This window comes from Megalops cyprinoides, chromosome 12, assembly GCF_013368585.1.
Source record: "Megalops cyprinoides isolate fMegCyp1 chromosome 12, fMegCyp1.pri, whole genome shotgun sequence".
Lineage (NCBI taxonomy): Eukaryota > Metazoa > Chordata > Actinopteri > Elopiformes > Megalopidae > Megalops > Megalops cyprinoides.
In genome coordinates this window covers 36,405,612-36,418,617 of record NC_050594.1, presented here as the reverse complement: position 1 = coordinate 36,418,617, position 13,006 = coordinate 36,405,612, and the positions used below count along the sequence as shown (strand labels likewise).

At 43.1% G+C, this 13,006-nt stretch overlaps 1 protein-coding gene across 4 annotated transcripts; it reads left to right on the top strand.

The window, feature by feature from the left end:
- The first annotated feature begins 233 nt into the window (after nt 1-233).
- atg14 (autophagy related 14) lies at nt 234-12,462 on the top strand. 4 transcript variants are annotated; one of them, XM_036542939.1, is made up of 11 exons: nt 234-701; nt 1,470-1,532; nt 1,766-1,808; nt 2,503-2,584; nt 3,563-3,800; nt 4,754-4,983; nt 5,225-5,342; nt 5,907-5,997; nt 7,294-7,379; nt 8,139-8,267; nt 10,722-10,766. In XM_036542939.1, the coding sequence occupies exons 1-10, from the start codon at nt 406-408 to the stop codon at nt 8,221-8,223; spliced, it is 1,332 nt and encodes a 443-aa protein (XP_036398832.1). In that variant the 5' UTR covers nt 234-405; the 3' UTR covers nt 8,224-8,267; nt 10,722-10,766. The 4 variants fall into 4 exon arrangements, with proteins under 4 accessions (XP_036398832.1, XP_036398830.1, XP_036398829.1 ...); XM_036542937.1 differs by lacking the exon at nt 10,722-10,766 and adding an exon at nt 8,509-8,576; XM_036542936.1 differs by lacking the exon at nt 8,139-8,267 and having other exon boundaries at nt 10,722-12,462.
- Nucleotides 12,463-13,006: the final 544 nt, after the last annotated feature.

Sequence of the window (13,006 nt, the reverse complement as noted above, 5' to 3'; positions counted from 1 at the left end):
TTGCTGGTCCTGTGTGACACCCTAATCTTTGGAAAAGCATACAGAATCTGACTTGAATAGTTAATAATATCCCAGATAAATTACATTAGGAGTAGTGTTTTAAACTGTGGTCATCCAAGTTGTGTAAATATCTTGTAACATAAATGGCTGGACGGCAAACCCCTGTAACAGACATTGCAGCTTCCTGCGCTCCCACGTGACCACGCACAAAAACACAGAGGGGTCACGTGACGCGGGAGAAAAGGGCGAACCGAAACGACGGTTCAGAACCGCCCGTCCATATAAACAGAATTTACAGTACCGTAACTGATCATAGCATCTGAAACCTTAATCGCCAACGATGAGGAAAGGCAGTGCTAATCCCATCATAAGAGCGGCAGTTTACGGATAAACGCAGGCGGTTCGATGGCCTCCGTTGCGGGGAGCGAAGCTCGTGCGAGCGGCCCTGGTGAGGGGGCAGCGGGGTTACAGCCTGGGGCACGGAATCTGTTCCGCTCGCATACGCATTCCCTGGCCGCCGCAGCCGTAGCTGCTGCTGCTTCTCCGGGCTCTATGATGGTGGAGTCGGTGGATGATGCGGAGGGGCTTTACGTCGCGGTGGAGCGCTGCCCCCTCTGTAATACGGCTCGTCGCAGGCTAACTTGCGCCCGCTGCATTCAGGCTGGCGATTTCGTGTATTTTGATGGTAGAAACCCTGAACGGTGAGTGACAGCAATCTACACAAAAGTCACAATTTTAGTTAGCTGCACATCTAGTTAGCCAGCTAACAAGCTAAGCTTTAACAGAAACAAATTAAAGATCTGCGGCCCCTCCAAGTAAAAACCGCTCGCCATGTGTAAACAGGTCGGAGCTACTATCTAGCTAGTACTAGCAGGTTTGTCGTAAAGGTTGCCTTTGCGTCGTTTTTAACATATCAGCATGTACAAAACAATACGAATAGCGTGGAAATATGAATGGCAATATATAACGGTTTATGAACGGGTCCTGTAACTTATTTTGAAGACGAAACGATCTGGGTCAGTTGCTGTTTTTCGGTCCAGCTGATGAACGTTGGCTATCGCTGTCACATATTAACTTGAGGGTGGCTGATTCGACTAACATACCCATAGTTGGGGAAAAAAAATTACAAAACAGTGGGCCGTTATTTTACGTAGAAAGAGTAGCTAAGAAAAAACAACTTGAAAGTAGGCTCCTGTTGCCCAATATGTGCGTAGAGCATGTTGGAGTGACTAAGCATGTTTAACAGCTGTACAGGCATTAGACGCGTTTGTACTGCGCAGTGTAAGGAGAAACAGTCATTTTAACTGCCTACAACGTTTTAAATTCATTATACACAGTTAAAATGTTACGTCGTACTGTGGGCTACACAAATAGCTTGCTACTTGCAGTTAAAAGAATATCTTAACATGGAAAACAGAAATATGAAATAAAACCTTTTGAAGTTGAGCCCATTCGTGTTTTTTTCTCAGGTACACTGAAAAATTCGAAAGACTGAAGAAGCTCAAGGATGAAAAGCAAGGCCTACAGCAAAGGTACTACAGTAAAACTCCTGCCTAAACACTTGTGCTTTAGAACTCTTGACGTAAGCAAAACTTCCGCCATGGTACTGTAAAAACACTCCCTAATAACGGTAACAAATGACATTAGTGACAGATTCATTATTTATACATGCATATCTTAAATCCATTTCCCAAACAAAGTATGTACAGTACGCTACTTTGAAACTTCTTCCAACAGTCTCATGCATGTTGTTATCTTTTCTCAGAGTTATCAAAGCCATGGATAAGAAGATTCAGGCTGATCATCTTGTAAGTTCTGCAGTAATGCTGATAATGGATGTGCATTTCCACTGACTGGTATTTAGCTGTTCTATGGCTTCCAACATTGAATACCATGCTAATGGAAGCCAGTTATCTCTGTGATACCATTCCTTTCTGTTTGAATGATTGGCTGCAAATAGTTCCTTACTCAGTAACACTTAAAGGCAGACACGTTACTAACATCAGTGAGTTCTGTTTTATGTGTAGTTCTTCAGCGTCCCTTTCATTAATATTAATGAGAGGATAGAAATATGGATTTTTTTCCCCTTTTTTCACAAGCGGGTTCCAGTACTGATCAAAGTAATCAACTAATGATCGCACAGTGGGATAATATACTATGTGGTGTCTTTCTTAAAGCAGATCATGCATATAAATGCATCTGAATGTTAACGCACACATATACAGACACATGCATGTTGGACTACAGTGTCCACTGAGCCCACCAAACCACATCCACCATATGTAGCCCATATGTCACCAGTCATCGAGCTTTGGGATGCTCTGACAGTCTCTTTGGCTGGAGATTCTGCAGGGCACTCTAAGTGCCCAGAGAGTAGAGTGCTCTTTGAAATCAGACTGCAGTCTGGATCGTGCTCACAGGTGAAGGAATGGAGCGTGCTCTCACCTGCTTTGAGAAGGGGCTGGAGAGTGAACCTTTAGTGTCCTGGTTGGTGTCTTGCAGAAGTGGAAGATTATGTCATGCAAGATGAAGATTGAGCAGCTGAAGGAGGCTATCCACAGTGGAAATGAAGAAGTGAAGAGCGGTGAGTACTGCCCTTTCTCTCCTCTGGCAGACTGGGGAACCCTCAGCAAAACCTGACCAGCTGCAGGGGGTCCCCTATGAAACCTGACCAGCCACAGGGGGTCCTCAGTAAAGCCTGACTAGCCCCAAGGGGTCCCCAGTAAAACCTTGTAAAGAGTGCGAGGGGTGTCATTCTCCCTACCTGCAGGAAATATTATATTTAAAATTTAATGTCCCTTCAAGCATCTGTAAAATGGGAAATTATTACAAAAGTAATCTACTTCATTAGCTTGATGAAGAAGCTTTTATATTACATGACTTTAGATAACAAATTAGATTATTAGATTACCTGGTTGTAGGTCCAGTTTTCTCTGATTTTTCAGGTTGATTATCAACTACGCTTTTTTCCCCCAGCCGTTCCACTGATTTCATGGGTCTGTCACTCATTTAACTGTATTCATTTACACAAGTGCATTTTCAAAAAGTGCAGTGAAATAGTTTTCAGCCTTTATGTGCTGTTTGTTACTAAGTGAAAGACTGAGCTGTTTAAGAGTAAGATCATAGTAAAACAATGTGTACCTCAATCATTACAGGAATTCCTTTTGACTTACCTGATCCACTATATCTTTTTTGGATCCAAGCACGCTATGAACATTTCTGTCATATTAAAACAAAGATTCAACTGACTCATTTCAAATCTTACTAGTTGTTGCTCATCCACATTAATGCTTTTACCCTGATGAGAGTACTGAACCTTGACCTCGACCGTGACATGTAGCAGCTTTAAAATGTTATGTGGTGGATCTCATAGACAGGTTTTTTATTTTGGGATTGTCAAGCTGGTGTTTTGCTCCACTTGCCAAAAAAAATGCATGCGCCTGATTACACATTAGACTGCTGCTTTGATCGCTCGGTCGTGAGCCCAGAAAGATTTAATCCTGCACCCCTCTTTAATGTTCGCCCTTCGTTTTCCCTCACCCAAATCCTGCGCCTGGCCCAGGTAAGGACCTGCTGCTGCGCTCCCAAGAGGAGAGCCAGCGCCTTTACCGCCGGGCCAGCCGGCACCAGGACAAAAAGGAAAAGATCGCACGGCACAACCGGCGGCTGGGCGAGCTGCTGGAGAGGAGGGGCAGGGAGCTGCAGGGCCGACTGGAGCAGCTGGCAGAGCTCCGCCGGGGCCACATCCTGGAGCTCACCACCCACATCTTCCCCATGCAGGAGGAGAAGTTGGGCACCAGGTCAGTGGCCCCGTGCATTCACACATACTGTAGTACATGCATGTGCATACCATACACTGCTCCGCTCAATCACTGAACACATGTCACACTGGGCTTCTGAAAGAGAGGCCCCATCGAAAGGCCATTGCTGGCTCACCCTCCTGATGGTGTGTTTTGAGGCCAGTGAAGGGTGGCATGGGACTTGGTGAGTTGTTTCCCTTTTATAATGCAGATTCACAACGGGAATGTTTACCTTTTCAGTGTTGTGCCTTTTGATAGCATGGTTGTTCACAGCTTTGTGGTTTATGGTTTATTACAAAGTTCAGACCCCATGGTCAAAAAGTCACAGCAGAATCAGGTTTACTGTGAAGCTAAAAACCATCTGTGAAAAAGGTACCGTGATTGAAGTTGGCTTCATCTGTGACTTGTCATCGGGTCATGTGTTTGATTCCAGATCTGTCATCATTATGACTCTGTCTCTGCTTTATTTTGCAAGCTCAATGAGGAATTCACAAACACCCAGACTCTGCAGTATGCTTTGAATTTTTTCTGTTCCACCTTTGATGTTTTATCTAAAGGAAAGATGCAAATGTGCTGCCTGGACAGGTGCTAGCAGTTTTTCACTGGTTACCCTGTCTCATGTGCAGCTCCTGTCTGTTACAGACAAGTATAATAATGAGGAACGGAAAACATCAGATGGCATAATAAGCATGTTTTCTTCCATAGCCATCAGTAGTACAGGCCATTAGTTGGAGGCATATAAATGGTACATTTGCTTTGATTTTCATGAGGTTAATGTTTCCACAGCTGATCCTTGTATTTGAATTATATTATTTGAAGATTATAACTAAGTTAGCAGTCAGGGTTGGGTGAGGTCAGAGTACACACCCAGCACTTCTTGTTTGAGAGCAGTTTAGGGTATCTGCTGACAGGGCGCGTGACCCCCCCCCCCCCCCCCCCCCCACACCCTCCAGGGACCCAGCAGACGTGGTTGCGGAGTGTGACCCTGCCCTGACCTCAAGCACGGTCAGTGAGCTTGCTGAGGCGCGGCGGACCACTTACCTGTCAGGGCGCTGGATCTGGGACGACCAGAACGGCGAGACCAGCATTAGCATTACGGGCCCTCGCGTCACGCTGCCTACCAACGGGGACTGCTCGGCCTACTACAGCTGGGTGGAGGAGAAACGGAGCAGCCAGGGCCCAGGTATGACACCAGGCTATCATGTATATGAGCCCAAAGTCTAAATGTGGGACATGCTGCAGAGGGTACACTACTGTAAAACCACAGAAATGTGTTTGTATTTTATGACACATTCATGTGAGGAAAGAAGCGAGTTTCAATGTGTATCAGAATGAGTGTAACTGTCTGTTGTCGTTCATGTTGGTAATAGGGGTTATACATGTTAGACTGTATCTATTGAGAGGTGTCATTTGCCTGTGTGTAGACTTGGACCATGTTAATCCCGCCCACACCATCAGCACTGCATTGTGTTATGCAACCCAGCTGGTCAACATCCTGTCCCACATCCTGGACGTCAGCCTTCCCAAGAAGCTTTGCAACAGGTAAAGGTCCACCATGTCTGTTTTTCTTTGAGTTTTTCATGTGAAAATTCAGTCAGCACGTGTGGAGTTTGAGTCAGCCGGTGCCATCAACGTCAGATGCCAGCACCTGAGCCTGAGATATAGAGTATTCATCAGGCCTCTTGGCCTTTGAATTGGGTGGAGGCTCTGAGGTTGATTTGCCAACTGCCTCTGGGAATGAGAGGCAGAAGAGACATGTGGACAGAGTAGAGGCCACGTGATTGCTGCAGGCTTTCTGGGAGAATTGTCTTCCATTTCACAGCCAGAATCTGAAGAGATGTTAGGAACACTGAAAGAGGAACAAATATTTTTTCAATCTCTTGGACTGAAATGTGGTGCATCATTAATTTATATCATCTGCCCATGGTTCCATCTGTAATCATCATTCAGGTGTAACTGTATCCGTACGCAAGATACTTAACCTGAGTTACTTTACAAAATATCAGCGGATAATATGTGGATTATCGTATAGTACACTCTGTGTGTGGCCCTGGGTGGGTGTCTATACAAGGTAGATATTGTGAATGGTATTTTGTGTTTCAACAGCGAGTTCTGTGGGGAGAACCTGAACCGATACAGATTCACCCGGGCCATCAACAAGCTCAACACCAACATCCTTCACCTCTGCTTCTCCCAGGTACCCGGGGGCTGCCATCCAGTAGAGCACATTCTCATCTACTGTCTGCTCTGACATGCTCATTTCATAGAGCATGTGGAACGAATAAGAGAGCTTAATCCTGTTTTCACACTTAGTCCATTTTGCTGGTCTGAACACAAGTGTGATTATTCCCCCCTCCCCCTGCCTCCGCTGGTCTCCTTTCACATTACACTTTTTGGTTCAACACGTAAGGAACGTGCAGCTTTTATTTACCAATGTCACTAGGCAACGACGCAAAAGGGAGGCAAAATGGAAAGCCACACTTTTTTTCTTATTCATCTTTTTGTTAATATGGTGTCAGCACCAAAATAACCGTGTTCAGCATTTTCACCATGCCATAAATGTGTCCCGCTGTTTGAGAGTGATGAGAGCTGCTCGGATAAGGAGGTTTTTGCGGCGACAGGTGGCAATGCGAAATGAATTTGCAGCTTTGCTTGGAGAGCATACACACATACCCTCAAGGTGAGCGAACAGTGTGCCTACCTGCAATTATTTCCAGAATAGTTTTTGATGCGACAAGCAAATGACAAATTATACGTCATCAATAGCATTTAGTTTCTAGTTTTAGATCGGATAGTTTTCATACCAAATGCGAACTGCACTGGAGTTCAGGTGAACTGTACCCCAGGCCCCTGTTTTCTGGAGGACTCTGGTACGGTCCCTGGTTTGTGCCCAAGTTCAGAAAACAGTGTTCACATCAACAAAACGAACTGAACTAACGGTTCAAGGGGACTCGGGTCCGCACCAAAAGCTCTAGTGTGAAAGCACCCTATGATGCATTAATGCAGGAACCCTAAGATGCAGGAACACGATGCATTATTTGCTTCAACACTATATAACAATGCAACAGAAGTGACAGAATAACAGTGGTTTCCGTCCCTCTCTTGGACTTGCATTATTTGCTTAGCAGATGCAGATAACCGAATGGATCGCGGTGCTCACAGTTTTAAATGATAGCAATTTATCCAGTTCGATTTTTACCAGAGCAGTTCAGATGAAGCATTTTGTGAAAGGGTACAAAATCTGTGTCTAACTTTCTGACAGCTGACAGCACTAGTCTTTTTTCAGAATCGATACCCTGAAGGAAGGTGTTGGTGCCATTACTGTTGTCTCATTCATTCTCTGGCTATACTCACACTGATACACCAACAGTGATGTTGTACTTGAAAGGTGGTCTTCAAACTGAAAATTAGTGGAAATTTCCATTAAATAAAGGAGATGTGGTGTTGTAGGGATGGTGTCAAGACATTGCATTGCTCTGTGTTCCTCTTCCAGCACGTGGAGAGTGAGCTGCTGCACCCCCACCACACCCTCAGGAACATCATGTTTCTGGTCGACCCTCACAACAAGAACCTGGGCAGGTGAGAGGAACTGCCTTATCCACCTGCACCTGGGTCACAAAAGGCTGTGTTGCTTTTCAGTCACATGATGGCTCTGAGGTTTTATTGGTCCAGTCAGTTCTTCCTCTGGTTGCAGCCTGTCCAGATATAAAAATATTTGATGTTAAATGTAGCTTGGGTTAGCTTCTGAAAGGAATCAGCCAGGTGAATGAAGAGGGGCTTTGGATGTATGTGTGAGCTTTCCAAGCAGCCAAGCTTCATGTTAGGTTTACTGCAAGCCTTTCCTGGGTTTGTCCTTCCTCAAATACTGTTAGATGTATACGTGTATGCATTTATGAGATGCAGGTAAGTGCTTCAATCATTAGTAGTGCAAGAGGAGATTGTGCAGGGGTTTTTGCAGCTGAATATGCCTGTGCTCTATGAGTGGCTGTGCCCAGACTGAATGTGAGACCCTGAGTGTGTGGTGTGAGAGGCAGTTTGAGTAGCGATGATTTTTGCACACCACACTCTTCCTCATGGACATGAGTGGAAAACTTAAACCACTTTTTCTGACAGAGTTGTAAATATGTCCATTGTAGTACTATAGACCAAGATAATGTTTAAAACAATGACATTTTTACAAATCTACGCTAGAGGAAATCAAACATCTTGCTTTTAAATGCCAAACAATTCTACATGGATTTCTTAGGGAAGATTTTTTTCCCCAATTTCCTGAGGTTATCTGTTTTTTTTTTTTTTTGTTGTTTGTTTGTTTTTTGTTTCGTTTTTTTTTTTTTTTAGAAAGTCCACAGTGCTACACGTACAGTGCTTCGTGACAATTGTAAAAACGCTATTACAAACCCTGTCACTACTTCTGTGTGAGTGAAAGCTGAAACCAATGGAACAGTGGCCAAAGCAGAATACACACACGTAAGACACCTGCCTCTCATTAGTGCTTTAAATCACAGGAGTATGTACTTGCATAGCTGTTCAAGAACAAAACATGATATTTTTCCCTCAAGAATGAAATGTGAATACAAAAGACTAGGCAGTATATAATCCTGTGGTATCCTCTTTCTCAGAAAATTGCTATTGAACTGCTATTGCATTTGAGAATTGAAAATAGTGTTTACTTGTTATTTCCATAACCTTCATGGGGGATTGTTTTTAGGGGGCTTGGTGTTAACGAGGGAGCAAGCCACACGCAGAAAACATGAAATGAAGAGCTCTGTCTTTGGTGTAACAGGCCTGGATTTTCACCCTCACCACATTTCCCCTCCCGAGGAAGCCATGATAGAAAGACAAAAAATGCAGTTATCCTGCTATAAGCTTTGCCACTGCCGTTTTTTTTTTTTTTTTTTATAAATAAAACTACTCTACAAATGGAATCACTTGTCTGACTTGACAAAGAAAGTGAGATGAAAATGTCGGTCTTACAAAAAAAGGGTCTCCTTTATGTGCATGATTAAGAAGGCTCCCCTTTTGATGTAACAGTTATACATATTTCATGCTCCATAGATTAAACGATTGGTTGGATTTAGGGACGCACCAATATATCGGCCAAACATCGGTACCGGCTGGTATTCACCTTGTTGACTGCCATCGGCCTATCGCAAATAAGATGACATTCACCGGTGGCAGTGGCTCATGTTTATCTTTTGTGTTACGTCAATTTTGCACGGGGTAAATGTTGTGTTATTTGCGGTCTGACTCAGACAACAGTAGCCTGCCCAGCTGCAGATTGGGAGAGGATCCAGTAGGTGGTACTATAATTAGCCTTAGTCACATGGCAGCCATTTTGCTCTTACATCACACTCAGGGTGGGAGCAGGGTAACTCTTCAGTCAGCATCTATGGCAAAGTGGACCAAAAGTTTGACGTGTATCTGTACCTACCTTTTGAAGAAATAAAACAAAACAGTACTTGGTTTTAAGGTTATATCCACTAAGTTTAAAGAAAGACCTGGCGCACTTACTAACTAGCTAGCTAAAACACTCACTACAGACTACCTAGCTAGCTAGCTAACTATAATGTTAATTTGGTAGCTAGCTAGTGTTGGATTTTGTTCTAATTTTAAAAGTAAACGAACCGGACCAAAAGCGCGCTTGGAGAAAAAGCTTTATTCGGCGATGGAATCCGGCAGCATCTCTGCCTGCGAAGCTTTAACTCAGAGAACTGTTACCGTGATCGGCCTTTTATACCATGAAACAAATGGCAACAAACAATAGGTTTTACACTGTTGCAGCATCAACCTATGTTCCCAATGCAAAGCGGGATCCTTTGATGCTGACCGCGTCTTTGTGTGGTGATGGTTGCCAATTGCCCACTCCCGGTTGTATGCTAGACTTGATGGCTGCTGCCTGCCTTAATCAATTGCTCTTGGCTCCAACTGTAGCGTGGCACCAAGGTGTGGAGCTTCCTTTGTAACTATGATAATAAGGCCATCAGGTTAACAGTTCTCTGATTCTGATTCTGAACCACATCTGGTCAGAAGTTAGAAGCACTATAATCTTACACTAGCTAACAGTACTAAAGTTGTCAGAACAGGTTGCTTGCAGTGTCTGTGGTAAAATTAACTATTTGGTCAGAAGAGACGTGATGAGGCTTTATTAGTTTGATAGCTAGCTAGCTGTTAGTAATATGATAGCTGAGCACATAAAGTACGTAAAAGCCAAATTAGCTAGCAAGCTACATAGCTTTCTATGTTGTTTTTATCGTAGCTAGCTAGCTATGTGTTTGTGTGCAATGTGATATTTGTATTTGTCAGTGGAATGTGATGGTAACTAACTAGTTACGTTTATTGTTTTGTTTGTATTGTAGCTAGCTAGCTAGCTAGATTTGTCTTTGTAAGGTGGTATTTGTACTTTTCAGCTGAATGTGCAAGTAGCTAGCTAGCTAGCTAATTTGGCTTTCACACACTTTGCTAGCTATCAAACCAATACAGCTTCATCATGTGTCTTATGAACAAATAGTTAATTTTAACATTTGTACTGCAAGGTATTGACTTCTGATATTAAGTACCATTTGCTAGCTAGCTAGCAACCTAAAGTTAGTTAGCTAACTAGCTAGTGTCCCTGGCACAAAAGGGGGAATAAATAACAACAAAAACAAAATAAAAATAAAAGAACATTGGTATCGGCATCAACCCAGAAGTTCACAATCACTGCATCCCTAGTTGGATTGCATAGTTTAACCATAAACTTGTCAGACAGTGGATGTCAATTATCTGTATACATGGATGACCCCATTGTTTGATTCCTGCTCTCTCTGTGGAAATTCCAGGAGACTTTTTCCCCAATATTAGTGGATTATATAACAACTTTAGCTTTGAACATTAAAGCCTCATATTCTGACCTGTGTCTGTTTCTCTGTGCTGTCTCTTCAGGACAGGTCCCTTCGAGGTCAGCGCCGACCTGGAGGAGTCCATGGAGTTTGTGGAGCCAGAGGCGGTGGGGTCGGCTGAGGAGAGCGGGGACGAGGCGGTGTCAGATGAGGAGACGGACCTGGGCACCGACTGGGAGACAGTGCCCAGCCCCCGCTTCTGCGACATCCCCTCCCAGCCCATGGAGCTATCACAGAGTGCCGTCCTGCAGGCCTCCCAGCCCAGCAGCAACGCGGGGGGCATGATCTCCTCTGCCGCTGCCTCAGTCACCTCATGGTTCCGGGCCTACACTGGCCAGCGCTGATGCCCAGGGGAAGGGAGCGACATTAGGCAACGTGCATGTCTGTATGTGTGTGGATGAGGGGGAGGGGTTTTTTTAATCACCTTTTTTTAAAGACTGTTCTTACTTTTAAAATAGCTCTGATTTTTGAGGATGGTTAATATGTACTTGAAGTTTTCCTGGATGCTCGGTCACAGAGTGGTGTGAACCAAGGGATTTGCTTTGATTGTTTGCCTGTATGACATTGCAGGAGAGAGGCCAGGTGCCAAGTGGCACACTGCTGCTGTGAGCTGCATTAGAGCTGATCATACTTTTCGAAATCCTCACAATCTATGTTGCTGTACATGCTTGTGAAAATTCCCAGTCATTTCCAAACACCATAAGAACTCCATGATGTCAGCCGTGTTTACCGTTTCACCTGTGTCTTCAGTGCAGGATTAACAGAATGGTTACTGCAGAACACCCACTGTCATGTGGGGTGCCTGCTGTAGGACTGGCTCCTGTGTATGTGGGTACACGCTTGTACTGCAAGCATTTGGCATGACAGTCACACACCCCAGACCTAGACTGCATGGTGATGTTATTAGTACTTTCAGAAGGCGTTGAATGCCATTTGCTCCAAAGATGTGGAGACATGGATAGCTTATGGCATTTTAGCACACTTTCTCATTTCTTTTTGTTTTATTATTAGAATCCACTTCATTTACTGTGTTTATATATCATGAATAACTACTACTGACTGCTGGGTTATTGGAACTGTGGGTTAGTGTGTGTTTTTTTTTAAAGATTTCAAGATTTCTTGGTTGTTAGAAGTGCTAATCTCAATGCTGAACACTGACACGGGGTTTGACAGTTTGACATCTAGATCACAGCCTGTAAGAACCCTGCCATATGTCAAGGTTTGTATGCATTTTTCTTTGTGTCTTTTACTGCTGAGAAATTTTTAAATCTAGGTGTTTGAACTGTGAAATTATGCAGATTTTCATGGACTCATTCTGTTTCACAAGCAATACTTTGGATGGGAGATAAAATTTGAAATTGCTACTTGCATATTAATATGCAGGGCAAAAATGTATGTCAAAGGTAACTGCAAAATTAAACTTGTAAAGTAATGGTGGTATATTATGAGCCTGTTGAACTGGTACAGGATAGTTAACCGTATTCTCACCTGATGGATGTTTATACATATGGACGTCAGGAAATGTTACCCGAAATGATTTCAGAAAACACAATAGGTGATTTAGACATTATATAGTTCTTATGCAATTTCTTTGTTGCCATAAAAAATTCTGATTGAATGTTTGTCCTGTGCCACTTATTAACCAGTTATTGTGCTGAAGACGTCAAATGCATAAATACCTCAGTTTTCTACTGTATTTGAAATTCAAAGAATTTTTTTCACCTTGCTGCTTTGGCAAGGGGGCAAAACACAAATCCTTACACTTGGCAATGTGACCTCTCACAGACACTCCCCTCATCTCTTTGCACATCCCATACCAACAAATTACAAATTAAATTAACTAATGTGAAATGCATGAATGCATAGATACATTAGATGCAGAATACCACTGACTTTGATCAATGAGCTTGTTTATATATGTATATATGCGTATTTATATACATATATACACACACATTCTGGGGTAGCCAAATAATTGAAACACCAAATGAAAAATGACTCCTCTACTTTGAAGTAATATCACAAAATGGAGTCTACACATTTCATGTTAATGCCAATACTAATTATCAATGTGACTGCTGTAAAAGATGTTTTAAAACATTTTCATGTGTTGATTGTAGAAAGTTTGAACATTTATTATATATTATAGAACTATAAATCTACACACTGAACTTTCAAATATGAAGCTTCTCATTTCTTCAAGGCCAACCACAAAATTTGATCTAGCACTGCCCTTGTCCTCAAAGGACTTCACTCCAGCCAGGAGGTTATCCATGTGATTCAAGTGACCATTGTCATTATTAGTTATCCTGTTTCCTCAGTTCGGAA